General features: G+C 39.0%; 1 protein-coding gene across 1 annotated transcript in view; it reads left to right on the top strand.

Annotated features, from left to right (window-relative positions):
* ITGA8 (integrin subunit alpha 8) overlaps positions 1-26,104 on the top strand; it is a 173,754-nt gene that overhangs the window by 48,900 nt on the left and 98,750 nt on the right. The window contains exons 11-13 of the mRNA XM_046013396.1: positions 1,934-1,986; positions 14,231-14,436; positions 16,648-16,839. Coding sequence (XP_045869352.1) covers positions 1,934-1,986; positions 14,231-14,436; positions 16,648-16,839 — 451 coding nt within the window. The remainder of the gene's footprint in view (positions 1-1,933; positions 1,987-14,230; positions 14,437-16,647; positions 16,840-26,104) is intronic.

The raw sequence follows: 26,104 nt of genomic DNA, 5'->3' as shown, positions 1-26,104 counted from the left end.
TCTAGTAATTCTGATTAATAGAACTTTTTATTGAACACAGAGCATTTTTTATGTTCCTCCCAACCTGCAAAATTGGGGCTTTGGTCTATCTGTTACCCTGAAATTTTCAACAAAGCCTTTAACAATGTCCTCCGTGATACTCTTGTGGTAAATATGGATAAGTAAGGCTGGGACAGTAGTGAATTTGGATGAACTTACAAATTTTGAGCTATTCTCAAGTGATGGTAATTAATGGCTTATTGAAAATCTGGCAAGACTTCTCTTTTGTCCAGATCTCTTTCACATTTTTATCATTAGAAGCTCTTCAAGCATTATTAAATTTGGCCTTTCTATAACTTCTAGTCCTCCATACCACCTAGTTCTTCAGTCTTGAACCTCAGCAGTTAATGCATAAGTGATGAAATTCCTCTGAGTGAAGGCCACAATGCCACACCAGAAATAAGAATTTCACTATATATGTTTGGAATATAGAAGAGAGGTGGGAGAACTGAATATTATTTCACAGTTAACTCATGCATGCATTCCCTCTGCAAAGAGCGTTTGGCACCTGGTAACTGTATCTTAGTCTTCAGAATACTATAATAAAAATGCAATAGATTGGGTAGCTAAAAAACCCAACTGTTTATTTCTAACAGTTCTGGAAGGCTGGGAAGCCCAGGATCAAAAGGTAGGCAGATTTGGACTTGAGAGTTGGACTTCTGATTCATATAGGTAGCCATATTCTTGGGTCGTCATGTGGTGGAGGAGGGCTAGAGAGCTCTCTGCGGTCTTTTTTTATAAGGGCACTAACTCCATTCATAAGGAGTTATGAAGTCATCACCTTCATTACCTAATCACTTAGGTAATCACCAAAGGCCTTACCTCCTAATATCATTATAGTGGAGGTTATGATCAGTATTTGAATTGGGGGGAAGGAAGGGACACAAATATTTGTCTATAACAACTATATAATGTTTGGAATAGAGAAAAGAGGTGGGAGAACTTAATTATTGCTTAATTATTGTTAACTCATGTATTCATTCCTCCTGCAAAGAGTATCTGGAACCTGGTAGCCACTCTGAGCTAGACCCTGGTCAGGAAGTGCAGACAGAAGAGTGGACAACACAGACCAAAGCCTCTGCCGTCTGTGGAGGACACTTCCCAGTGGATTGTAGTCTGATTATGTTAGAAGATGATGGGAGGCTAAGTCAGCTAAAGCACTGGATGCCAAAACATGGAAACAAAACATCTTGACAAGTTCAAATTAGACTGAATCTGAAAAGATGATAAAGGTTGAAAACATAGCTTGAAAAACAAAAAACTTAAGAGGTAGAATGTGGCTCACAGTTATACTCAGAAGAGACTGAGAAACCTTAGTTGACAATGAATTCAATATGAATTGATAGTGAGACCCGGTTTCCTGTGAAATGAAAGCCCTTTTTAGGCTTCACTGATATAAAGAACCCAAAGCAGAGACTGTAAATCCTACTTAACTCTCCTCTGGGCAGTGCCTGCATGGGGTATCATCTTTTCTTTGGTATCACATACATTATCTCTACTAAAGAGAGGCTACAATGGTGAGCTAGCTACAAATATTTCTATGAAATTTCATGTGGAAGTGGAATTTGATTTATTCTGTGAGGTTCAACATTGCAGAATTAAATAGGACAAAGGACTAGAAGGGCCAATTTTAGCAAAGAAAATTCGAACTGTGTCCACAAATTGAATGGGCTGATTGTTGAATATCCGCAGAGCATGGCCAAGCAGATGTCAGGGGTACTAAGGGGAAATTATGCATGGGGTCAGAATGAGTGACTTTAAGACTGTCCATGTCCAGGAGCCCATGAATGTAATGCTGAAGTCTGTTGCGGTGAGATTCAGGAAAAAATGGAGAGAGGGCTATAAAAATTATTTTTGAACATAAACTATGTCATCTTATGGTATTCCTTTGCAGATGGCATCTTATTTTGGATATACGGTCACAGTGTCAGATGTTAACAATGATGGGTAAGTTTCTAAGAACTTCCTCACTCACCATATGTTATATTCATCCACAAAGATGTTGTTTTATTTTTTCCTTCATGAAATAGATCCTTCTAGATACTTCCTCAAGAAGATAGAGGCTCTCTTGTTTTAATTATTTTTTGGTTCAGGCCAAGAGGATTCTGTTTTAGGGTTCAGGGTAAGACAAGAATTCTGTCATCCTATTTTATGTCTTTACAGAGGTTTTCCGCATCTCCCACTTTCAGAAAAGGACTGTTTTACTTAGTTTTATCTTTAATTTAATGAATTGAATAGTCCTTGGCCATATGAAATCCAAAGCCATTAAAGCCTTTGTTCATCTGTCTCTCTTTAGCCTTACTTAGCATGTGATACATTCATAAACCATTTGCACATCAATAAACATTTTCCCCTGACATTCGTTTAATCAACATACTAGTATTGCCCATGGAGAAGATAAATTAATAATGTGAGCTTTTCAGAGTATGACAGTAAGTTACAATTGAGCTGGGACCAAACACCATGATAAACTATGGTTGTGTTTAAATCATTCCTTAAAAACAAGCTATTATTAAACCTCTCTTTGGTTCACTAAAACCACCCAATTGATAGATAAGACAGACGATTAAATAAGAAAGCCAATACATGGAGATAAACTGATTAGCCATCCAATAAATATCATTAGAGCACCTACTGTGTGTCAGTCGTTGTTCTTAGTGCCCAGAATATAGTGGCCAATAAGGCAAAATAGGTCTCTGCTCTCAGAGAGTTCACATTTTTATAGAAATCAAATACCTGCAGAGTCCTGGTTACATTCCAGGATCTGGACTAAGCAAACACTTCAGATACATCATTGGTAGACATTATCTATGATTTACATATAGATAGAAATGTACTTTATAGATTATGATGGCCTATGCCTGGAGGATAAATTTAAACTTTTTTCGCACCTTTTAGAAAATATATTTTTTTAAAGATTTATTTATTTATTTATTTATTCGAGAGAGAGAGCATTGAGGGGGGTGGCAGAGAGCAGAGGGAAAGGGACAAGCAGACTCTGTGATGAGTGTGGAGCTTGATGCAGGGCTCAATCCTATGACCCTGAGATCATAACCTGAGTTGAAATCAAGAGTCAGACACCTAACTGACTGAGCTGCCCAGGGGCCCCTGGAAAATATCTTCTTTTATTATTCTTCCATTCAGTATATATTTCTTGAGCATCTGTTCTAGATGCTGGGCTATAGCAGAGAACAAAATAGAGACCCCCTACCCCCATAGAGGTTCTATTAGAGGTGGGGAGTTGGGTACTACAGACAAAAAGTCAGTATGTCAAGTAAAGCGTATTTAGATGGTGATGAGCACCAGAAAGGAATGAAAAAATGGAAGGGCTGAAAGCAAGATGTCCTTCAGTAGGTAACCGTGTAAGTAGACTGTGTTACATTCAGACAACGGAATATTGGTAGGTGCTAAAAAGAAAAGAGCTTTCAAGCATGAAAACACATGGAGAAAGCTTAATTGCATATTATAAAATGAAAGAAGTCAATCTGAGAAGGTTACATACAATATGATTCTAACTCTATGAAATCCTGGAAAAGGTAACACCGTGGACACAGTAAATGGATCAGGGGTTGCCGGAGGCCAGTTGGGAGAAGAGGGATAAACAGACAGAGGATTTTTAGGGCGGTGAAGCTGCTCTGTAAAACACTACAATGGTGGATCCATGTACTTACACATTCGTCCAGATTGGGGATGTCCAGTGGGTCACTGAAGTTTCATCAATCGTAACACATGCACCATGCTGGTGGAAGATGTTGAGAAAGAGGGAGGCTGTGCCTGTGGCGGCAGGGGTATACGGGAACTCTCTGTACTTTTTGCTGGAGGAATGATCTGCAGGAAGTGGGGTCTATAGGGAAGAGATTCCTGGAGGTGGGAGCTGCTGGAAGCCCAAGGACATCAGAGGCGCTTGGAGAGGAGGCAGAGGGGTGTGGGATCACAAAGGTCTGGGAGCCGGTGCAATTAACAACGGTCTTATGCAGCGCTACACAGGCTCTGCTATAGACAGAATGAGTGTTTCCAAGAAGGACACATCTCATGAACCACTGGACAACATGAAGCAAGGGAATGGCCAGCCATGCCAGAGGCAGGAAACTGTAGTGGTTGCACTCTGGAGATACTCTGAAAATATATTTGAATGGCAATCTTATCCTGGAAGCAAGTCATTGAAAATTAAATTGCTTTCATCTCCAACCAAGCTGTGAAAAGAAAGTAACAATTAGGACCACCCTTCAGAATTTGCAACCTAGAGGGACCGATTTGTTATCAGCACCTTTTAGTGGTCTACAAAAGAAGGCGAGGAGTAGCAGGGGTTGCTGAAGAAGTACTTGAGTCCAAAACAATGTGGCCTGTTGTCCCAATCGCGGAAGCCTGCACTTTAGTAACAACAGCAACAAAATCCCATAATGGCCTTGGGGATATGCGCAGACACATTTCTTCCAACAGATCCTGACACAACAAATACAACCTCCCCGCACCACCCCCACCCCCAGGGAGCCACACAATGCTATAATTTATAGGGCCCAGATGAACTCAGTGTGTGCCCTTCTTTTCCTTCATTCTACCCTGAATCCTTTCAGCTTTCCCCCAGTTCAGCACTATGCCCTGCAGGGCACTGCCTCCTTCCTGGAAACGCTGTTCATTCCAGTCCATAGCAAAGCTCTGTGACAACATTTATAGACCTTTTTTTTTTTTTTTTTGCCATGTTAAGAAAAGAACAAGAACACTTGTGAGGAAAGGATCTCTGGTCTCCTCCTGATCAAAACAACATGGTAGTAAGAAACACAAGAATTTTTCAGGGATAATTTGTTCTATCTTGATGTTCTTAAAAAAATTGCTATGATTGTTCTTTCTTTTTTATTAGGCAGTATAGTCTTAATTCTTTAGACTGCATCAAAAAAAGACATCTGTTATCTTAATATTGCCATTCTTTTTTTTTTTAAGATTTATTTATTTATTTGAGAGAGAGAGATCAGGGGAAGGGGAAGAGGGAGAGAAAGGGGGAAAGAATCTCAAGCAGATTCCCGCTGAGCATGGAGCCTGCCATGGGACTCGATCCCATGACCCTGAGACAGTGACCTGAGCCGAAATCAAGAGTCGGGCACTTAACCAACTAGGCCAGCCAGGCACCCCTTAATAATACCATTCTTAACATGCCCATAGATTGTCAGTCTGTATGTAATTTGTCATTCTTAGTTACTGTAACGCTATGTAAATTCAAGGCCCTATTATAAATGAGTAAGCTAGAGAGGCCATTGAGAACCTTTCATCCCAAATACAGAAAGACAACTCACATGAAGTCTGAGATTACAATAATAAAGATCTAATTGGCCATCATCTTTGCAGCGTTTGTGTTTCAAGAAAAATTACTTGATGTTGTTGGCTTTTGAATAGACGTCTTGTGTGTCTAGGTTTATTACTTGATCCCAAGATGGCACTCTGAATACCACCATTCGTAGTGAGACTAGTGTCTTCACCTCCCTGGGCAGGTATTCGTCCCTGGGGAAGGTGCGGAAGGAAGAACCCATCAGGGCAGAGACATAAAATGCGTTCCCTCAGAAATCTTAGCAGAACCAGAAAAGAAAGGCAGCAAATCATGCACCTGCCAGTGACTTTTCTTGAGCTCCTGTGATGGCGCCAAGTCAGAACACATGTGGCATCATTTTGAGAAAGAGTGCTTTTGTCATTCTAACTAACTTCTGACAAGACTTCTAGCAGAGATCCAGACGTTGGATGGGATTTACAGGAAACATGAATCCCTATCTCAGAGTTTTCCTGGATATTATATATGTGGTCTTCCCAAATTTTTAGTCCTTTCTAGTGCAAAAATCTCTATTCTCCTCTGAAACTATTGAAAAATCTAGTATTGGGGTGCCTGGGTGGCTCAGTCATTTAGCATCTGCCTTTGGCTCAGGTCACTGTCCCAGGGTCCTGGGATCAAGCCCCACGTCAGGCTCCCTGCTCCACGGAAAGCCAGCTTCTCCCTCTCCTACTCCCCCTGCTTGTGTTCCCTCTCTCACTGTCTCTCTCTCCATTCAAATAATAAAACCTTGAAAGGAAGAAGGAAGGAAGGAAGCCAAGAAGGCATGCCTAATATTGCCTTAAGCAATACAATTTTGTCACACATGATTAGAAGACAGTGTTTTTTCCCTTCTCAGAGTGACTTCATGTGTAGTATATGTCTAATACCATAGGACGACCCAAACTACAATCCAATGAAGCTATCTAAAATTCCCCCTCGAAGAAACTGAGACACAAAAGCTCAGCAACTTGCCTAAGCTTACACACTAACTAGGCAAAGGTCTTGATTAGATCCCAGAACTTCTGCTGACTTACCCAACAGAATTTTTCTTGCTACCTACAGAGAACTCTATACTAAGCTCTATAAAATAGCTGGCAGGAAAAATATATAGAACTTCAGTGCCCAAGGATTTATAATCTATAAGAATTAGGAACTTTCACTGTAATTGAGTAAAATGGCATGCCTCTCACTTTCAAAAAGCTGCAAAATTAGTGTATTTGTCACTGAAACAATCCATGACCTTTTGATTTTTTAAATAAATATTATATATGATTAAGATGTACAACATGACATTTTGACATACATATGTGCAATGAAATGATCACTGTGTTCAAGCTAATTAACATACTCATCTATAGGATCTATCTCTATTCAGCCAGCTGTGTGTTCCATTACATAGTCACTGTGGGTGTGTGCGTGTGTGTGTGTGTGTGCCTACTGTGTGTGTGTGTGGTGGTAACACCAGAGGTCTACTCTCATAGCAAACTCCTAGTATACAATACAGTGTTACAGTCTGTAGTCACCATGCTACAGGAATTCTAGAACTCACACATCCTGTGTTATTCCAACTTTGTACCCTTTGACCAACATCTCGCTTTTGCCCCACCTCCCCACCTCTGGTAACGACGGTTCTATTCTCGTCTATAAATTTGACTGTTGCAGATTTTGTATGTGTGTGTTTAAGTGTTTCACTCTAATTTTTGGTAAGAATTTACATCCCTGTTTATTAAGTGTGCATTTTATTAATTCCTATTATTTTTATAAGCAAGGTCATACTTCCAGTTTCTAAAAATATGAAATCATAATTTCGAAGTTATTTTCATCCAAACAACTTTAAGACTGTTTTCAGTGATGATAAAAACAACTGATTCATGAGACAAAAATTCAGTTATAGTTTTTAGTGTCATGGCATATAAGAAAAATCAGTCTCTGTGATTATATTTAAAATAGCCATACTAGTCTGCTGCATTTTACTTAGTCAGTAGTAATGATTTATATAAAATTTTATAGTCTATAACTCCTGTATATATTTTTTAAATTCACAAAACCCTTTTTAGCTTTCCCAGCATTTATCAGTGATCAAGGACTCATCAGTGAACATTAATCACCAGTAGAGATCAGTATTAAAACTGAGATTTAATTCCCACTTTTTTGGTCCAAATTCTAATTTTTCGACAGCCTTTTTTTTTAAGGCCTACTTCTTCTAAACCTTGGATCTGAGTGAATCCTGTGCAGTGACTTAGAATAGAATTAGAATATCACTTGGCAGGGGCACTTGACTGACTCAGTTGGTTAAACTGCTGCCTTCTGCTCAGCAGGGAGCCTGCTTCCTCCTCTCCCTCTGCCTACCGCTCGACCTACTTGTGTGCTCTCCTCTCTGTCAAATAAATCAATAAAATCTTAAAAAAAAAAAAAAGAATATAACTTGCTTAGTTGATTGGTTATGGTTCAGAAGTTAGGACTCCACACATTCTGTGGGATTAAACCAGACTCTCCCTTCTCCAGCCAAGAGATAATTAAGTACTTCTGTGCATGAGGCTACCTAGTGACATTCTTTGACAGCATATGACATCTTCTCTATCCACTTTGCAACAAAAGCAAGGTCCCTGCAAATACTCCAAAACCTCGACAGCAGGGGGAGAAAAGACAAAGGCATTAAGTAATGCTGACCGAATTAGTACATCGATGGACATTTTTCCCAATATTTTTTTAATTTAAAAAAATCTCCAGGTATTGTGAGTGACTCCAAAAGTTAAGACAGAACATTGGTGTGTGTGCTGGTTGGTGGTTGATATTGTCAAGCTCATGAGTGTATCTAAAATATAAACAAGCTGGTGAAATTAACTTTAGTTTAGTTATCTTAAGATAGCCAGAGCTATAAACTCTGCCAATGTAAACTGTTAGGAATTTCTGGACAAACTTAACAAAGGGAGATGGAATTTTTCATCTTGAGCCCAAGCAAGCAAATTAGGTTTTTTCTTATGGCTTTTGAAACTTACAGTATTTATACTAATTCAGAAACTCACAGAATTACAATTTAATTGATTGGATTGTTTTTTTGCCTCTGCGGGGCCCAGAGGAGTTAAATTTCAAGAGAATTTTAGCAGTTTGTTAACTTGAGAACATTTTAGAGAAAACTTATTTTAAGGAATCAGGCTTGGGTAATTATGTTTTTGCCCTAGATTTAGCCCAAGTATGTATTCTCTCATGCAGGTTTTACTATTATGATTGAAGTAAATAGAAAATCCAGAAAACTAAAACAGAAAGAAGTCGTAAATTGAAATTGATTTCTGTAATATATATGATCAGCTATGTTAGTTCTTGCCCACCCTAAAACAATTCAGCTGATAAGATATGGACTCTAGTTTAAAGTCTATTAATCTGCATTCTGTTAATAAATAACCATATTCCAAAAATTAATTTTGGACATTAACATGCAATATCTACTACTGGGAAAAAAGATACATAGAAAAGTTTATATGTGAAACTAACACATTAACACCATTTGACTCAGAAAACTTGAATCTAGATTCTTAATATTGAACATTGTTGTTGCTGGGTCCTGTCTTTCTGTCTCATTCTTTATCACTATTTATGATTTGCTTTTCATGAAAATATTTATAATGTTTCTGTCTTAAACAGCATGTGAAGGATGAGAAATTGAGCCTTGCACTGTATTATATTATTAGGGCAGATTTAAACATAAAAAGAGACACAAAACCTGAATGTATGTTACCTAGAGATTTTAAAGAAAACTGCTTAAATATTAGACATTTGGATAAAATGTAACAGTGTGTATTTTTTGAAGTGCCTCTACATAGTAACTCAGATCTCATCCAAACCACCAACATGACCCAAACGGAGTGGATGGATTTTACTGAAAACTTCATCATTAATAATAATAATATTTCTTCATCATTAATTTTTTGAGATTACAAAATTATACAGGATGGGTGATATATACATAATTCTCTTAGAATGGTACCCAACCTATTACACAACTACGTTTCAGAAAGTCAATGAAAAATATCTTTACTAATAAAATATTTTCAAACTTTAAACTTGGATTGGGCACATTCAAAACCAGGATTTGCCAAACTAATTTTGAAACCATCCAATAGCACACATAGCCTACTGCAATGGTTTTTCAGGGACTTCGTTGCCTTGTGGTCCATAATAAGAAATACATTTGACATTGCAACCTGGCACACACATAGAACTGAAACAAAAGTTTCATGGAACAATATTTACCCTCATGTAATGCATTCATTCTGTTTTCTGTTCTTTTCTATTTCATTTTTTTAAATTGCTTGTCCAGACCCACTGAATTGATTTCACAATCCACTAATACATGCAAACCAAGATTTAAAAACACCAGCCTAAACAATAATATACATGGTGGCTCTTAAGTAATATTATTACAATAAAATAATATTGACTCTAAGTGTAAAATATTCTATAAGGCACATTGTAGCAATTAAATCCAAGACAGTTATTGTCTTTCAAACTTAGGGAAACACAATTATAAATGAAAAACAAATGTCTTTCTCTGTTTTTATGGAATTTAGAACACTTTAGAAGACTTACACTTAAATATCTAGGGAAATATATTTTCTAACAAAATAAATCAATGCTGTCATAATCCTCTAAGAATCCAAAGGTTCCATGGACGTGCTAGGCTCTCGCAATGATGGGTCAAGTAATTTTCCATTCCTAGAACTCGGTGTTGGCAGTGCAAAATGTAGACACCGTGCCAGTCCTGCATCCTTTTTGCCCCCTCGGAGACCAATTATACGGCTTGTTCCTTGTTTAGAGAAGGAGAAAATGGTCCCACTCCATCTCTACAGCAGAGACCAGTGATTTCAGACATCTTTGGAGTACAAGGCAGCAACACACACAATTAGGTGTTTAACAAATGCCTCTCTACACTGGCGATAATTATAACAGAAGGAGAAGCAACCAGGTCCCTGCCGCGGGAAGGCCAGGGGCTAAAATAAATCCAGCCCTTGTTCTCCTCTGGTCCTGGAGCAGAGCGAGATGGCCAGCAATGAGAACTTTTTTTTTTTTTTTTTTTTTTTTTTTTCAAATCAAGTTACTTGATTTTACCTAAGCATAGCTATCCAACTTAAGTTCAGGAATTTGAGATCAAAATAATGGTCATTCCTATTTACCCATCCCCCTACCCACGTCCGGGAATGCTCTTGTCCCGGTGAGCCCCACGGGGTGCACGGCAGTGCTGCCTCACTATACTCTACGTCTGAAACTAATAGACTACTGTGTGTCACCAATATTGGAATTAAAATAAATTTTTTAAAAAAAGAAAAAAATAGCCATTCCTCGACTATATCTATAATCACCCCTCACTTCCTTCTTACAGCCTGCCCAAGTGACACTCAAAGTGTTTCTAGCTAGAAACCACGTGTTAGGTCTCTTGCCGTCGGAGAAAAGTGAGAGGCTATCCTAGAAGTAGCTGGCAGCCCCAGACCATCCCCAAATCACATTTCACCGTGTTTCTAGCTCCTACCAGAGAGGAGAGGGAGAAGGGGGGATGAATTTTGCTCTTTTAACAAGAACTCTTTCTGTTTACATTGCTAGGATATAAAAATATTGTGCTTCCCTTCAACACCCAGGCCAGTGCCTTCATAATACCTGTCATGTATTAAACACTCGAGTTTGACCAGTGTGTGCGCATGTGCATGCACATTTGGAAATAGAAACACACGAAGAGGGACAGAGATGGAGACGGAGACTGAGGGAGATCTCCAGTGACGTATCCGATAAAGTAGCCTATTTCTACCTTCACATTTTTTAGGCAAAGTAACTTGTTCAATAGGACTCAGCCGGTGACTAAAAGAGCAGGTTTTAAACCTAGATCAGTAGAACATCAAAACTCGTGCTTTTCTCACATCGTCTGGGCTCAACTTACTTTCCCAATTAATCTTTGGTTTTTGTTGTTGTTGTTGTTGTTTAGGCTGGCTGTATTTTTCAGGACAGTTTGGGTTTATGGAAAACTCGAGCAGGAATTACAGAGAGTTCCCATACATTCCCTCTCCCCTCCACGCTCAGTTTCTACTCTCACTACCGGCTGGCATTGGTGCGTTACATTTGTTCCCATCAAGCTATTGATACGTTATTGACTGACGAGCACAGCTCACATTAGGGTTCCGTCTGTGTTATACATTTTGTGGGCTTTTCCAAATGCATAATGTCAGGGATCCATGTCCAGCGTCATGCAGAATGCTTTCACTGCCCTCAGAATGCCCTGTGCCCCATCCATTCATCCCTCTCCCCTCCCCGCACTCCTGCCAACTACCGATCTTTTTAGTTTTGTCCTTTCCAGAACATTATAAACTTGGAATCCTTCTGTATGTAGCCTTTTGAGACCAGCTTCTGTCACTTAGCAGATTGGCTTTAAAGTTCCCTCCCTGCCATTTTGTGGCTTTGTCGTTCCTTTCTTTTTATTGCAGGGTAATATTCTGCTGTATGATGTGGTACAGTTGATTATCCATCCATCTGTGGAAGGATATCTTGGTTGCTCCCAGTTTGTGGCAATTGGAGGTTTTTGTGTGGACATAAATTTTCAACTGATTTGTGTAACTACCTAGGAGCATCTCATATGGTAAACCTGTGTTTAGTTTTGTAAGAAACTGCCACACCGCCTTCCAAAGCAGCTGGACTGCTTTACATCCTCACCAGCGATGAATGAGAGTTCCTGTCGCTCCACATCCTTGCCAGTATTCAGTGCTGTCAGCATTTTGGATATTTATCATTTTAGTGGCATCTTGTTGCTTTAATTTCCAGTTCCCTAATGACATATGATATCGACAATCTTTTTATATGCTTATTTGCTATCTGTAAATCTTCTTTGATGAGGTGCCTATTCAGATCTTTCGCCCAGTTTTTATTTTTTAATTTTTTTTCACCCAGTTTTTAATTGGGTTGTTTTCTTATTGCTCCTATTATATATTTAACACTGATTATATATAACAACAAAAATGTATTTTATGTAATATATAATATCATATTTTATATGTTACTGCTACTGTATTATTGTTATTACTATTTCATATTATTAAGAACTAAGAATTCTTTGTACAGCTTGTTTTTTCCAATTAAAATCATTGGTGCCCCTCTAGCATGGAGCCCACCGAACCACTCACTTGCCCTGGCTCCACTCAGGGGATACTTGCTTGGGGCTCAGAGTGCTGCCACCTGGCAAGCCTGCCTCCAGAACCACCTGTCAGAATACCTTACGGGTGCAATGCCGTCTCCTCTATGAGCCTTCCTTAACTTTCTTGAAGTTCCAGCTCTCTCTCCTGTCTGGGATCTCGAGGATTCAGTTTGGATTTTTCGTATGCTTTTTTTTTTTTTTTTCATTCTGCCTTGTCTGTAGGTTAACTAGTAGCAATTTGACCTTGTTTGTACATTAATCAGGAAAAGGGTTGACCTAGTAGTCGTTATATTCCTTGAGTAACTTATCACCGTGTCTTAAATACAGCTGTTACACAGAACATCTCTAGAATCATACAGGGAAATGGAGAATAGATGGCCACCACAGGGAAGGCAAGAAGCTGGAGACAGAGGCAGGTCAGAGTGTTGTTGGAGTGTCTTGCAGATGTCCCAGACCTTAAAGGAGTTTTTGTGTTCTCAGTAAATGTTCCACCTCATCCCTGCCTGTTAGATGAATGGTAATATTTTTAGTTGAGTTGGCAAGTTTCTGCATGTTACCTAATCTATATAGGCATAAAAGTCAAGCACAGATTTCTATTTATGCCTGAGATCACTCTAAATATTGTTGTACCTACCAAGATCAGGGTGTCTGCAGAGGTCATTAGTATCAATCAAAGTATGAACTTCGGTTGATGTGACTTTTTCCAAAATTTCTAAAATAAAAATGATACGTCCATACATTCCATACATTTTTAAGAACTCAAGCACCTTAGAAGGCTCTGTTCTATTCCTTTTCCTGCCCATTGGCTCTGAGAAGAAAGGAAATACCTTTACCCACTTAGGGTTTTGTTCTGCTGGTGGTTATATTTTACCTCTAATTAATTTGCCTAGACATTTGTTTCTTGAATTTTTTTCAACCTTAAAAACTATCTACTAGTTTCCTACTATAATATCTACATTTATAGAGAATAACTATCAAGTCTTATTTGGGGGGGGAAATTTACTTTCCATCTTTCTAGGCAGTCCCACAACCCTTTCTGGACTCTGTTTTGTATTTAAGTGAAGTAAACAAGAGGACAGAAGAAAGCAAAATTTATTTTAAATCTTATTCATGCAAGAAAACTTCATAGATTAAGTGTATATTTCTATTGTCATAGACAAACTCTATTCCACTTTGAGAAAAACCTTTTTTAGATCTTTTTTGATATGTTTTACTTGTATAGCTACATTTTCCAGAAATGCACTAAGAAGCTTTTGAAAAGAATGAAGTGTCTGTGGTTTTCTTAAAGTAGTCATGGTAACATAGTTCAAAAGTTCAGTGTATGGGTGCCCAGGTGGCTCAGTTAGTTAAGCATCCAGCTCTCGGTTTCAGCTCAGGTCATGATCTCAGGGTGGTGCGATCAAGCCTCACGTCAGACTCCCCACTCAGTGTGGAGGCTGCTTCCCCTTCTCCTTCTCCCTCTACCGCTCCTCCTACTTGTGCACTCTCTCTCTCAAATAAATAAATAAATATCTTTTTTTTAAAGTTCAGTGTAACAACTCTTATGTTCCTGCAACATTCTATCCCAGAGAACTAGCAAAGTGATGAAAGAAATACATGACTGTAAAATGTACTTGGGAAAGGAAAATTACCAATAGAAATGTACTAATCTGGGTGATTAAACGTGTACCCCCAAAGAATCTCAGGTCTGTCAGTGCTCTGACCTCTCTCTTTGTTCCATACAGAATGGACGACATATTGATCGGGGCACCACTCTTTATGGAACGCGAATTTGAGAGCAGCCCTAGAGAAGTAGGGCAAGTTTACCTGTATTTACAAGTGAGCGCGCTTGTCTTCAGGGACCCGCAGATCCTTGCAGGCACCGAGGTTTTTGGGAGATTCGGTAGTGCTGTGGCACATTTGGGAGACCTGAACCAAGATGGATACAATGGTAATTGATACCAATACATGGAAATTGTTTATTTGTCATAATTCCTGTTACCAGGACACGAAGGAAACAATGACATCTTAAAGTCTTTACAGTGGTGTGTAGGGTACAGTTACTATTATTGATTTTTAATAAATTATCAAAAACCTTAAGGCAGTTTCAAGTTTATATATGGTGTCATATAACAGCTCTTAATAAAAGACAGCAGTTATTTTTGAAAGTGATATTTGGATTTAGTGACTCAAAGAAAACTAGAGAACCTTTTGTTATGTACAGAGTCAAGACAGATAAGTACATGTCTACATATGGACAGGTATATTGCCTTATGATTAACCCACATGGACTAGGTCTATGTTATGCTGGATTTTCATTGGTCTGTAAACTTCACCTCAAAGGCAACTTCAGTGTTTGCAGTAGAGTTGTGTTAAATTCTTAGTTCAGAATCATGATTCTTTAAGCTAAGAATCTGTGAACGCCTTGCAAGTACCTTCTCAGAAGAACGTGCAGCTCACACAGAGTTTTGCTTACATGTTTAGGACCTTTAAATTAGGAAGCAAGGTATAGTGGGTTTCTTAAAGTTCAAGGGAGTGACAGGAATTTGCTCCAACAAAATAGCTTAGGGAGTGTTTGCCTCAGATCAGTATTCATTAGTACCTTTGGCAAGGGATGTTGTGTTTTTATGTTTTCTCTGAAAAAAAGACATCCCAGAAATGTATGGTTAGTCATTTTTTAAGTGCCATAAAACATAAATGCATGCTAAAAGCTCACGGTTCCAGGAAAATAATGAAAAAGAGACAAGTTCATCTTTAACTGATACGCTGCTTTCAGAAACTGCCTTTTCCCTGAGCACCAAGCCAAATAAATAATGTTAAATTATCTATCAAGTCATCTTTTCCACCACAGTTTTCTCCGTTTGTCTTTTTTCTCAAACACTTCATGATATTTTTGAAAGCTGAGAGAAACATTTTTAGTGACATAAAGGGGGTTCTGCCTCTCTGTGCCTCACTGTTTTTGAGTATAAAGTGGGCAAAATAATTCCAAACTGAGAGGAAACACGGGACAGAGGTGGACCGACTTAGAGGAGGTGAAGGAAAAGCCTCTTTGCACCTGGTACATGACGAAATCTTTAATTTCCACCACAATCTGAGATAGGAATATTTATCATTATCTATTAAACGAAACTGGAATTATGATCCTCATTATGTAGTAAAATCAATTCACGATTTACTTAGTCTTATCAGACTTACTTAGGAGCAAAAAGAAATAACCGACAAAGTGAGAACACATAACTGTCCTCCACTGGGGTGAGCTATTATGTTACTGTGTTCTTGGTGCTCTTTTTTATGTAAAACTCAGTCTTTGTGTGTGTTGTTTAGAACAATCCTGATGAACGCGATGTGTGGAAGTTAATTTTCATTGAGTGCTGTATTTAAGTGGGAGTCAGGCGATAGGGTTCTTTCTGGGTTCCCCAGTGTCCTCTATTGTAAAATGCAACCTCCTCCCCTTCGTGGGACAATGTAATCATTACATTATATAATCTTTGTGCAAGAGATTGTTTATTTCTTTTGACAAGAAATTCATAAGTACCTTGCAAATGTGCCTCCCCTGTTTTACCCGGCCTGCTGATGTGACCCAGCCGTCCCTGTTGCACGCTAAGTTCCCCTGTAGACCACCCTCTGCCGGCTCCTCCAATGGGCCCTGCTCTTTCCACCTTTGGCCCTTGGCACACCAGTTCTTTCTGCCCGGAGTGCTCTCCCCTCTGATTTCACACACACTTGATTCTGTCTTGTCCCCAGCTTTCAGTTTCAACACAAGCCTTAGCAACACCCTGTCTGATCACCGAATCTAGAAATAACCACCATCCTCCATTACATTAATATTTCTTATTCTCCTGCATGAAATGTGTCACTTTCCATCTTTTCTTGATTGTCTCTCTATTCAAATTGTCTATTACCTACACTAGGACATAGTCTTTCTAAAAGCAGCATCTGGTTCACTGTCATACCCACTGGATCCAGCACACAGTGGTCACTCAATAAATGCTGGATGGAGAAAAGACAAATCATTTATGGTTGCTGCAATATTACGAAATCTTCCTGGAAAACATAATGAGCCCTTTGGATTCCAGGATGCCACTCTTCGACTGCATTTAGTTCTATCTCTAAAACCTTCTTCTTTCCTTAAAAAAATGTGTTCATGTGTCCGTGTTTGCAGACATTGCCATCGGTGTGCCCTTCGCAGGCAAGGATCAAAGAGGCAAAGTGCTCATTTACAACGGGAACAAGGATGGCTTAAACACCAAACCTTCCCAAACTCTGCAGGGACTGTGGGCCTCACAGACCACCCCTTCAGGCTTCGGCTTTACTCTAAGAGGAGACTCAGACATAGACAAGAATGATTACCCAGGTAAGGGTTCCTTTCCTCTCCTGCCAGAGAGCCCACTTCCTGGAAAGAGGCCTATTCTCAGGACCGTGCATCCCATGTAAGCTTTTCCCTCGTAAAGGCAAAGGCCCAGTTTAACCTGGATGGCCTGGAGCTTTTGTGCATGATTCCTGGGTGACTTTCACAAGCATTTGAAGGCAGATAAAATAAACAGTCCTTTTCCCACCAGGAGATGGTTTTAGAAAGGCAAGATGGTGTTTGAAAAGCCACATTGGATGTATGACATGTCAACTTTGCAACCAAAGTTGTTATTTGAAACCCCTCATTGAGTTGTTCTCCGTTGATAAAGACAGCTTGCCTCAGAGCCAGCTAGAGCAATTTATTTTCACCTTGTCACTCTCTCTCGAGCTCATAATTCCTATTAATGAACTCATGAACTTCAACATTTCTGTCCTAAAGCTCATGTTCTTGGAGTGTAAATATTTTCTCACCATACTTTGGGGTTTTTTCAAAATAGATTGAATATTTCAAACTGAAGCAAAAGGAACTGGTTCATAGTAAAGATTGTAAGCTCTTTTTAGTGACTTAATTCAGCTCTTTTTGATGACTTAATTCATTTGATGACTTAATATGACCTCATATTGAGGTCTCATGGAAATTAGACAGTGCAGCGACATAATTCATGATTTGTGTGTGCTGTAGGAAAATACAGTTGGTCTTAAAGGATTGTTTTAGTAATCCCAGGGTTTTTAGCAAAGAACACTGGACTTCTTGGTTTTATGGTTCAATTTTCACGTTTATGTTAGTTATTTTAAGATGTTTTCAATAAACACATAGAAATCAGGAATAGTTAACTAACAGCTTTAACTATTTATTAAAACCTTGTCTCTTTTCACCACCCTTCCCCTAATTGGGCATTTTCCATATGGAGGATTTTTTTTCTGGTTTGGGGCAACATTCCAATAAACTGGCTACCTAAATATGTATCGCTAATTTCATCCTTCCACTTTCTCTTCCCCTTTGGGATCAGGCAAAAAGGATACTTCCAAATATTCTCATAAATTTGCCAGAAGTCTTTTAGGGCACTAACATAAATTTTGTAGTGGGCTCAAAGCAGATTTAGTATTATATTGTATACAAATATCTTCCATATTTTCTTTTTTTTTTTAAATAATTCTTCCATATTTTCAAGAGCATCTAGTTAAGTTCATTTTCTTAGGTTATATTATACTGTCCAATCAATGAAGGTAGTGGGTTTTAGTTTTGGGGGGGAGGGTGTTATTCATAATATATTCTATTTTAAATAATCCTCCCTTATATGATTCCTTCCCAAATATATCAGGATGATTCACAAAACTTAACTCTTGGGTTGTAACTTTAGATAAACAGTTATTTTGGAAAGTTATTGCCAGTCATTGTGCTTGTCATATTCTTACCTTAGTCAGGGAACCTGACAGAGAGGATGGCCTGGACCTTCCCCCAGGTAAAGGAGATAAGGGATGTATCGATCACGCAGGCCGTTCATCAACTTCTTTTGAAGTCTCCTAAATAAAAACCAGGAAGGAGAGAAACATGAACCAATTTTTCTCTCGAGGAATATTCCCTCTGGGGGTGGGTGGGGGGCTGAGAGGGCGGGGGAGCAGAAGTAGGACAGGGAAGGGAACAACTAAAGTAGGTAAATGCTGGTAATTAGTCACCTCTTATGTCTTCTTTTAGCCTTTCTTAACAATCAGAAAAAGATCATTTGAGGCAATTCGTTAACTTTATCTACTGAGGCTGATTCAATTTATACTAACCAATGAAGTTATGCAGCCTATCCCTCTGTCTGTAAAGTGAATGATCTTTACTAAGGCAGGACTGATAATGCCACTAAGTGAATTCTTTTCCTTCAAGATTGTCTTGAGGCGTTCAGTGTACATCTGGACATCTTAGTAGACTTGGGTTCTGGTTCCAGTTCTGCCTCTCAAATGGAAATACAGATGTCTGGTGATTCATGATCCTATGATGTTTTCCTTGATCCTCATCTTTTTACAAAATAATGCCACTCAAAGAAGCCTCTTTATATTGACACCAAGTCCCCAGGGACCTATGCAGAAGAAAACCACCTAATGGACGGGTAACTACATTCCACTCACTAGAAGAGTGGATTTGAAATTCACAGGCGTAATTCAGGAATTAGACACGTAACTCTCCTCATTATTCTTTTTTTTTCTTTTTTTGTTTTTTTCCCCTCCTTCTCCCCCCCCCCCCTGCCCCGCCCTCATTATTCTATACAGAAATTCCACTTGGCTTGTCTCCAGCCTCCATTTCTCTTAAGGGGAAAACCTTAATCTCACTGTCACTTCCAGATTCAGACTTAATCTCAGTTGAGTAAATGGTCATTTAGATTCAGAATTCTCCCCTTTCTCCCTCTCCCACCGTCTTTCAAGGACTGAGTAGCAAAGGGTGTGCCTGTTGTCCTGGGACTGACACAGGGGCATGCAGCCCAAATGTATCATCTGTTTTTACTAGTTCCTGCTGGAAGGATAACCCAGCCTCTCCTGGTCTTTGACCTCGAGCTCGAGCTCGAGCTTCTGTAGTCAATCAATGGCCTGTGGAGTGGCCACTGCTCCAAAGTTCCATGTATCCTGCATCCTTGTTCTATTTTGTCCTCCTCCAGTCCACTCCCAGCATGTGCTTCTATGCGATGGTTAGGACCCAGACACTTGCATGTTGGGTTTTCTGGTCTCCGAAATTGTTTTTATAATCCCCCTAGATTATTCCAATTAGCCATTGCTAATTTTCCACTGGGGCATTTTATTATTCTAGCCCTAATGGGGTTGCAGTATTCTTAGGTTTTGCCTGGGAAACAGCAGTCTTCCCCAACCCCAAAGATTATTGGGTGGCATGATTTCTAAACTCTATAATTCATTTTATAAACTCTATGTCCTAGTCCCCCAGGATCTGTCTTGTGATTTTTTCCAAACCAGTTCTTCCTGGAACTTAAAAAGAATTACAGTTTTCTTTCTCTCTATGGTCCTGCTCTTCCAAATCAAAATTACTCTGCTGTCAGATTATCGTGTCTCCTAGGAGTTCTAGAATCCATTTAACAATTTGACTTTCTTCTAGGATATATATAGTCATTCTCAATAAGCAGAGGTTCTCAATCTCTGCTGCACATCATCTGGGGAATTATCTGGGGAATTTTAAACAATGCATCTGCTCCGGTCACACTCCAGACTCAGAATCAGACTCTCCCAAGTCAGAATCTCTGGGGGGTAGAACATGGACCAGAATAACAGTTAAGTAACCTGGATGATTCCAGTGCACAACCCAGCTGGGAATGAATGATCTAGAACATGTTCCCTATTTTTGAACATCGAATTGACTGGATGTCTCATTAGAGCCATTCAGTAGGTCAAGGGCATGGGAAAGAGTGCCTCTTTCCAGTCAATTCCCAAGTGTTTTCCCTGCTGCTGAGCTTCACATCACACCCTGAGTGGTCAGCTCTGAAGCACTGTGTGTGCCAGTCAGCCACTGAGTCTACTTGTACAGGCTGAATGCATGGCACCCCTTCAGATAGTTTGACTTATGGAGACTGAGATGGGCTTCAGGGATTTATGTTCTTACCCAGGACCCTACTTTGAGAAACACAGCTCTAGAATCTTTGTGCTCAGTTCCCATGCTTAAGTAGTCAGATGTGCAGTGTTCTCTTTTGGCAACTGCCTGTTAGCTCAGCTCTGGCATTCCATTTATTCTTTAGAAGGTTGTCAAACTAGCCCAAAGGTCTTTTCTCCAGACGGCCTCTGTGTGATTACTGCCATTGTGATGCTTGGGCCTAAGACATGCTCTGGTCTCATCTGGAAAAATTAAGGAAGACCCATTGAAAATATTTAATTTTTCATGCACTGTTCTACATTTCCTGGAAGTTATCTGTGCATTTAAAATGATGCCACCACTGACTTTCATTTAAAATACATTATTGTACTTGTTAGGAAGTAACCTACCTTAACCTGGCTTATGCCATAAAGGGAGAGCTTTATATTAAAGCTGTAGGAATATCTCAAGGAAACCTAATGACAGGAACTCTGCCAGGCCTCTAGAAGGGACTAACTGGGATCCAAGATGGTCATGGTAGGCCTTCCTTTCTGTCTCTCTCTTAATCTCTATCTCTATCTTCTATCTATCTCTTTCTCTATCTCCATCTTCCCTCCCCTCCTTCTCTTCCTCCCTCTCCATCTCTTGCCAATATTTCTTTGAGCACCTAGTAGTATTTCAACTCCAGAGTTTGTATATTGCAGTTTTAGTCACTCAAAGAGACTGTCTACAATTTATCTTAGTCCCAAATCCTGAGGAAAGGAATCTTACATGCTATGAGACAAAGGGTGACATATTCTAAAGAAAGTAGGAGTTGATTGGTGGACTGTGCAAGTATCCCAGTAAATATCCACTATGAAGCCCCGGTAAGACAAAACAAAACAAAATGGCCCTAGGAAATAAAAGTTGTAGTAAGAAGTGAAGAATATAATTGAGAGGAAAATATTTTGTTTTTGTTTTTTGTTTTTTTTTTAGATTTTTTTTTTATTTATTTATTTGACAGAGAGAGATCACAAGTAGGCAGAGAGGCAGGCAGAGAGAGAGGAGGAAGCAGGCTCCCCGCAGAGCAGAGAGCCCGATGCGGGACTCGATCCCAGAACCCTGAGATCATGACCTGAGCCGAAGGCAGCGGCTTAATCCACTGAGCCACCCAGGCGCCCCGGAAAATATTTTGTTTTAAAAATTAAAATAATAAAAATGATCATTAAACTGTTCATCGATATTTTTATGTTTGTTCCTTTAGCTTCAGAGTGCAAAAGAAAAATAAGTAAGAAATTCCTTCATTCAGTCAAAAAATATGTATTAGTGTTTACTACATATTAGACATTGTGCTGGGGACATAGTATCAAGGTGTACATAGTCCCTACATTCCCAGAGCTGACATTCTAGGTGAGAAAGACAGACAGTTAAATAACCCCAATGAAGGGTGAGCACTATAATGCTGAAGTCTTTAAATGCAAAACTTTTTTTGAAGTATCATAACATCTGAAGAAATTCAAACATGGTTGCTGAACATTATGCTTATGAATTTTAAAAGTATGTCGTAAGAAAAATATTGTTGGCCTCTGGCAATTTTGTAATTATTTGGTTTTTATTAAAGGATTCAGTTGATGAAAATATATAAGCTCTGTAGCCCCTTATACAGGCACCTCCACTTCCCCTCAGAAACTTCTAGAAGCCAAGCTAATATGATCAGGGCTGCAAATTATGTACAGGTTGTGCCCAGCCAAGGGGCAAGTGAAGACAGATTCAAATCCCAAGGGGTTTCGTCCACACGGGGCTGCCTTTTTAAATTCATACACAGGCATCTGTAGACTCTCAGTGGCCCTGTTCCAAGTCCTTGTTCTAAATATATCGGAAACAAAATCCCCAAACTCTTCAACTATGTGGTCACCTGCAAAATTCACATAAAGACAAATGTACAGGTGAACAGTAGTTTGAAATTCTGCACTGAAATCCTTCAGACACCTCGGAGCTGCTACTAAATGGAACACACTTAAAAAACTGTGCTGACCCAAGTGATGGTTTCTGATGGGGTTATTTTTCCCATTCCTAAGATGAACACTTTTACCCCATTTTAGGCACCCAGGGCTTAGCAGCTGTGTCTGCAAGCTGAGCTGGTTTGCTTTCCCTGGTCTTCACCACCTGCCATCAACCCACTTCTGGGCACACTGCTAAGAAACCTCCCTATGTTAATGGCAGGGTGCATAGGTTGCCCCATGGGCTAGATAGCAACAAGTGTTCTTTACATGTTTTTGATACAATCCAGCTGCTTTCTGCAGGAAGAAAGAATAAGGTTGATTGTGATGTTTGATGTATATTTGTGAATTATAGCTGTTTCATCTCCCAGACGGACTAGAAATCAGGTCACCTAGTACCTGAAATAATCAAAAGCACAGACGTGTTAAAGGTGGTTGATTTACATTTACTCTATCACCCGATCTCTTCTGAAAGTTACAGATGTTCTATATTTGAGGAGGACCGGGCACTTAGTTTCCTTATCTTAGAGGAAAAAAATGCTACCAAAAAGCAGGCATGGGACCAATTATATTGCTAACATTTTGCAATTATAGTAATTATTACTGCTGTGCCATCTATTGCATAGAAGACATAGCTAATACCCACTGGAATATTATTTTTTAATATTTCTCCTGCACACATACATACACTCACACTTATATGTATATATATGTGTGTGTATGCATGTGTATTCTTTGTGTATGTGTGTGTATCCCAAGAGAGTTTATAGGGTAAGATTAGATGACACTCCACTTCCTTCTTTTTAGGAAATATCAAACCAGTGTAAAAATAACCTATTAAAGTTAGCAGTGTGACTGGGAGTGGGGGAAGGGAAATCAGACTGCCAAGGTTAAGATTCTCATCCATCATTGATGGACTATGTGGCAATGGGCAAATTACTTGATTTCTCTGTGCTTCTACTCTATACCCGATATGATGGGGCTAACAATACTTCCTTCACTGGGTTATGTGTGTTTGTACTTTCTAAGTCAGGAAAAGATTTTTACAAAATGTCATGAAATGGCTTAGAACAAAAGAAGGAAATCCATTTGATTGACATGAACAGAATCAAAACTACTTTACTTCACAGACATATTGGGCCACATGAAGTGTTGAAAAGCTGCCTTCTTGGATTCTAGAGATGGACAAAATGGGTTTCAAACTAGACTCCACTGTTGCCTAGCTGTATAAGCATAAGACGGTTTGCTAATCTCTCTCCAATCTCCTTATCTGTGAAATTAGATATAGTAAGTAGATATAAAGACAAAATGGCATTGTTTACATAACATGAAAAATGGCAGCTCTCCAATCAGGTTTTAAAACAAGAGTACTTTGGAGATATTCTTTTCTTATGCACCCTAGTTGACGTTATTTTCTTTTCCTTATTTAATTTCCATAGCCCCCATTCTTAATTTACAACACCATATTGGCTTTTCCCACCCCAGACGAACACTGATATTGAGACTCTGTTGGGTTGAGATGCACTCATAAAATTCCTGTTGCTGGACCCTCCCTAGAAGCTTCTAATATCAGGAGGTTACGGCCCTGCTATGATCTAGTTCCATCGTTCACCCACCTGACCTCCCACCCCAAAGTGGGAGATGAAGCATGAGGGACTTCTCCTATTACTCACTACTGTGATTTACTGGGTGCCAAGAATAGAAAATGTTCTTCCTTCTTAAGCTCTTAGGCAGTTGAGGGCATTTACTGGACCTGAACTAGGTGATAACGATGGCAACTGAAAGGACAAAACTTAGGAAATAATGTAAATGAACAATAGTCAAGACTTGTTAATGACTTGCTGTGAGAGAACGTAAAGGAGGTGGGGTGAGTAAGGAAGAGACGTTGAGGACTCTGGAATTTTGATCCTGAGGGCCTGAGAAAAGTAGAGTAGAATGGACAGATATGGGGAAATTTTGTTTTAGAAATATTGTTACCATAGAAATAATATTTGGTATAATTTTCCTAATATCTAGTTACCCACCCATTATTTGTTTCAATTTCTTACCATGCATATTGTCATTGGTACACATACAAAAATAGGAGTCATTAGTATATTCATTTCTGGCACCAAAATTATTTTTCTTATTTAAAATATGGATGTATTCAGGTTTCTGTGTTGGTGCTGATTGGAAAATGAGTGTTGGCCAGAGGAGTATCTTGTATACATTAATTGAGTGAAAGCATTTCAGAGAAGAAGCAGCTGTGATAGCCAGAAATCCCTACAATTCGATGATCTAGCGTAATCCTGTTAAACATGATTGTATAACAAGACCATCTGCTAGATGCATAGTCCAGACATTGGAGGGTGGAGGAGGGGAAGTACAAGTTCTGTTGAGGCACAGAAATCTTGCAGGCAATAAAAACTGGGGGAAGACATGGGCTGAATGCCAAGACTATCATTGTCTTGTTCAGGCCCATAATGTCTGATGATTATACCATAAAGCCATCTCAGACAATTACACTAAATGGAAAAAAAAAAAAGAAGAAGACTCTGTTTTAACGAGTACTGTGTCTGTGTGTGTGTGTGAGAGAGAGAGAGAGAGAGAGTAAGCAAACAATCAAGAAAGAAAGCATCTACATATAAGAAGAAATAAAAGGGTGGCTTTAACCAAGGGAATAATGCATAATCAAACCTTGAGCTTCTTGAAATTGATTTGAAGTTTAGTTGAACTAAATTCAAGTCTTGTAGTCAAAGTTTATTTCTACTCCTCAAATTGCTACTCAGGTTTTCCTGAAAAATAAAACGTTATGTTCCTTACTGAGCAAGATTTTAATAATTTCATTATAAACACATTAGAAATTAGTATATAACCTTTGTTATAAAATATCTTATGAATTAGATTAAATGGAATTAACTAAGCCAACTGACAGAGTCCCTAGACTTGAATCCAGGTCATAAAATAGAAGTGAAAGTGAATGGAGAGATAAAATCCATGAGTTTAGAGCCATCTCTCCCAAGACAATGTTCCATTAGTAACTCAGCTTCTCTGGTTCTGACTTCCCTCCCCTGAATGTGATGTAGATGAACGGAAAGCTTCTCCAAGGGTCTTTTTGAACTCCATGCTCCCCTGATCCTCTAATCCAAGATCTAGACTTACTGCCTTCCAGATAAAGACACTACCAAAAAAAGAGAACTGTAGGTCAATATCTCTGAAGAACATAGATGCAAAAATCCTCAACAAAATATTAGCAAATTGAATCCAATAATACTTTCAAAAAAACCACTCACCATGATCAAGTGAGATTTATTTATACAAGGGTGGTTTAATATTCCCAAGTCGATTAAAGTGATATATCACATCAATAAGACAAAGGATAAAAAACATCTGATCATTCCAATAAATGCAGAAAAAGGATTTGACAAAGTACAATATCCATTCATGATGAAAACCCTAAATCAAGTAGTTTTAGAGAGAACGTACCTCAACATAATAAAGGCCATACATGAAAACCCACAGTTAACATTATACTCAATGGTGAAAAACAGAGCCTTTCTCCTAAGCTCAAGAACAAGATAAGGATGTCCATTCTCACAACTTTTTATTCAACGCTGGACTAGAAGTCCTTGCCACAGCAATCAGACAACAAAAAGAAATAAAAGACATCCAGATTGGTAAGAAATAAGTAACACTGTCACATTTGTAGATGACATGATATGATATACAGAAAACCCTAAAGACTCTACCAAAAC

This window comes from Meles meles, chromosome 7 (assembly GCF_922984935.1).
Source record: "Meles meles chromosome 7, mMelMel3.1 paternal haplotype, whole genome shotgun sequence".
Lineage (NCBI taxonomy): Eukaryota > Metazoa > Chordata > Mammalia > Carnivora > Mustelidae > Meles > Meles meles.
This window is presented reverse-complemented; position numbering and strand designations above follow the sequence as displayed.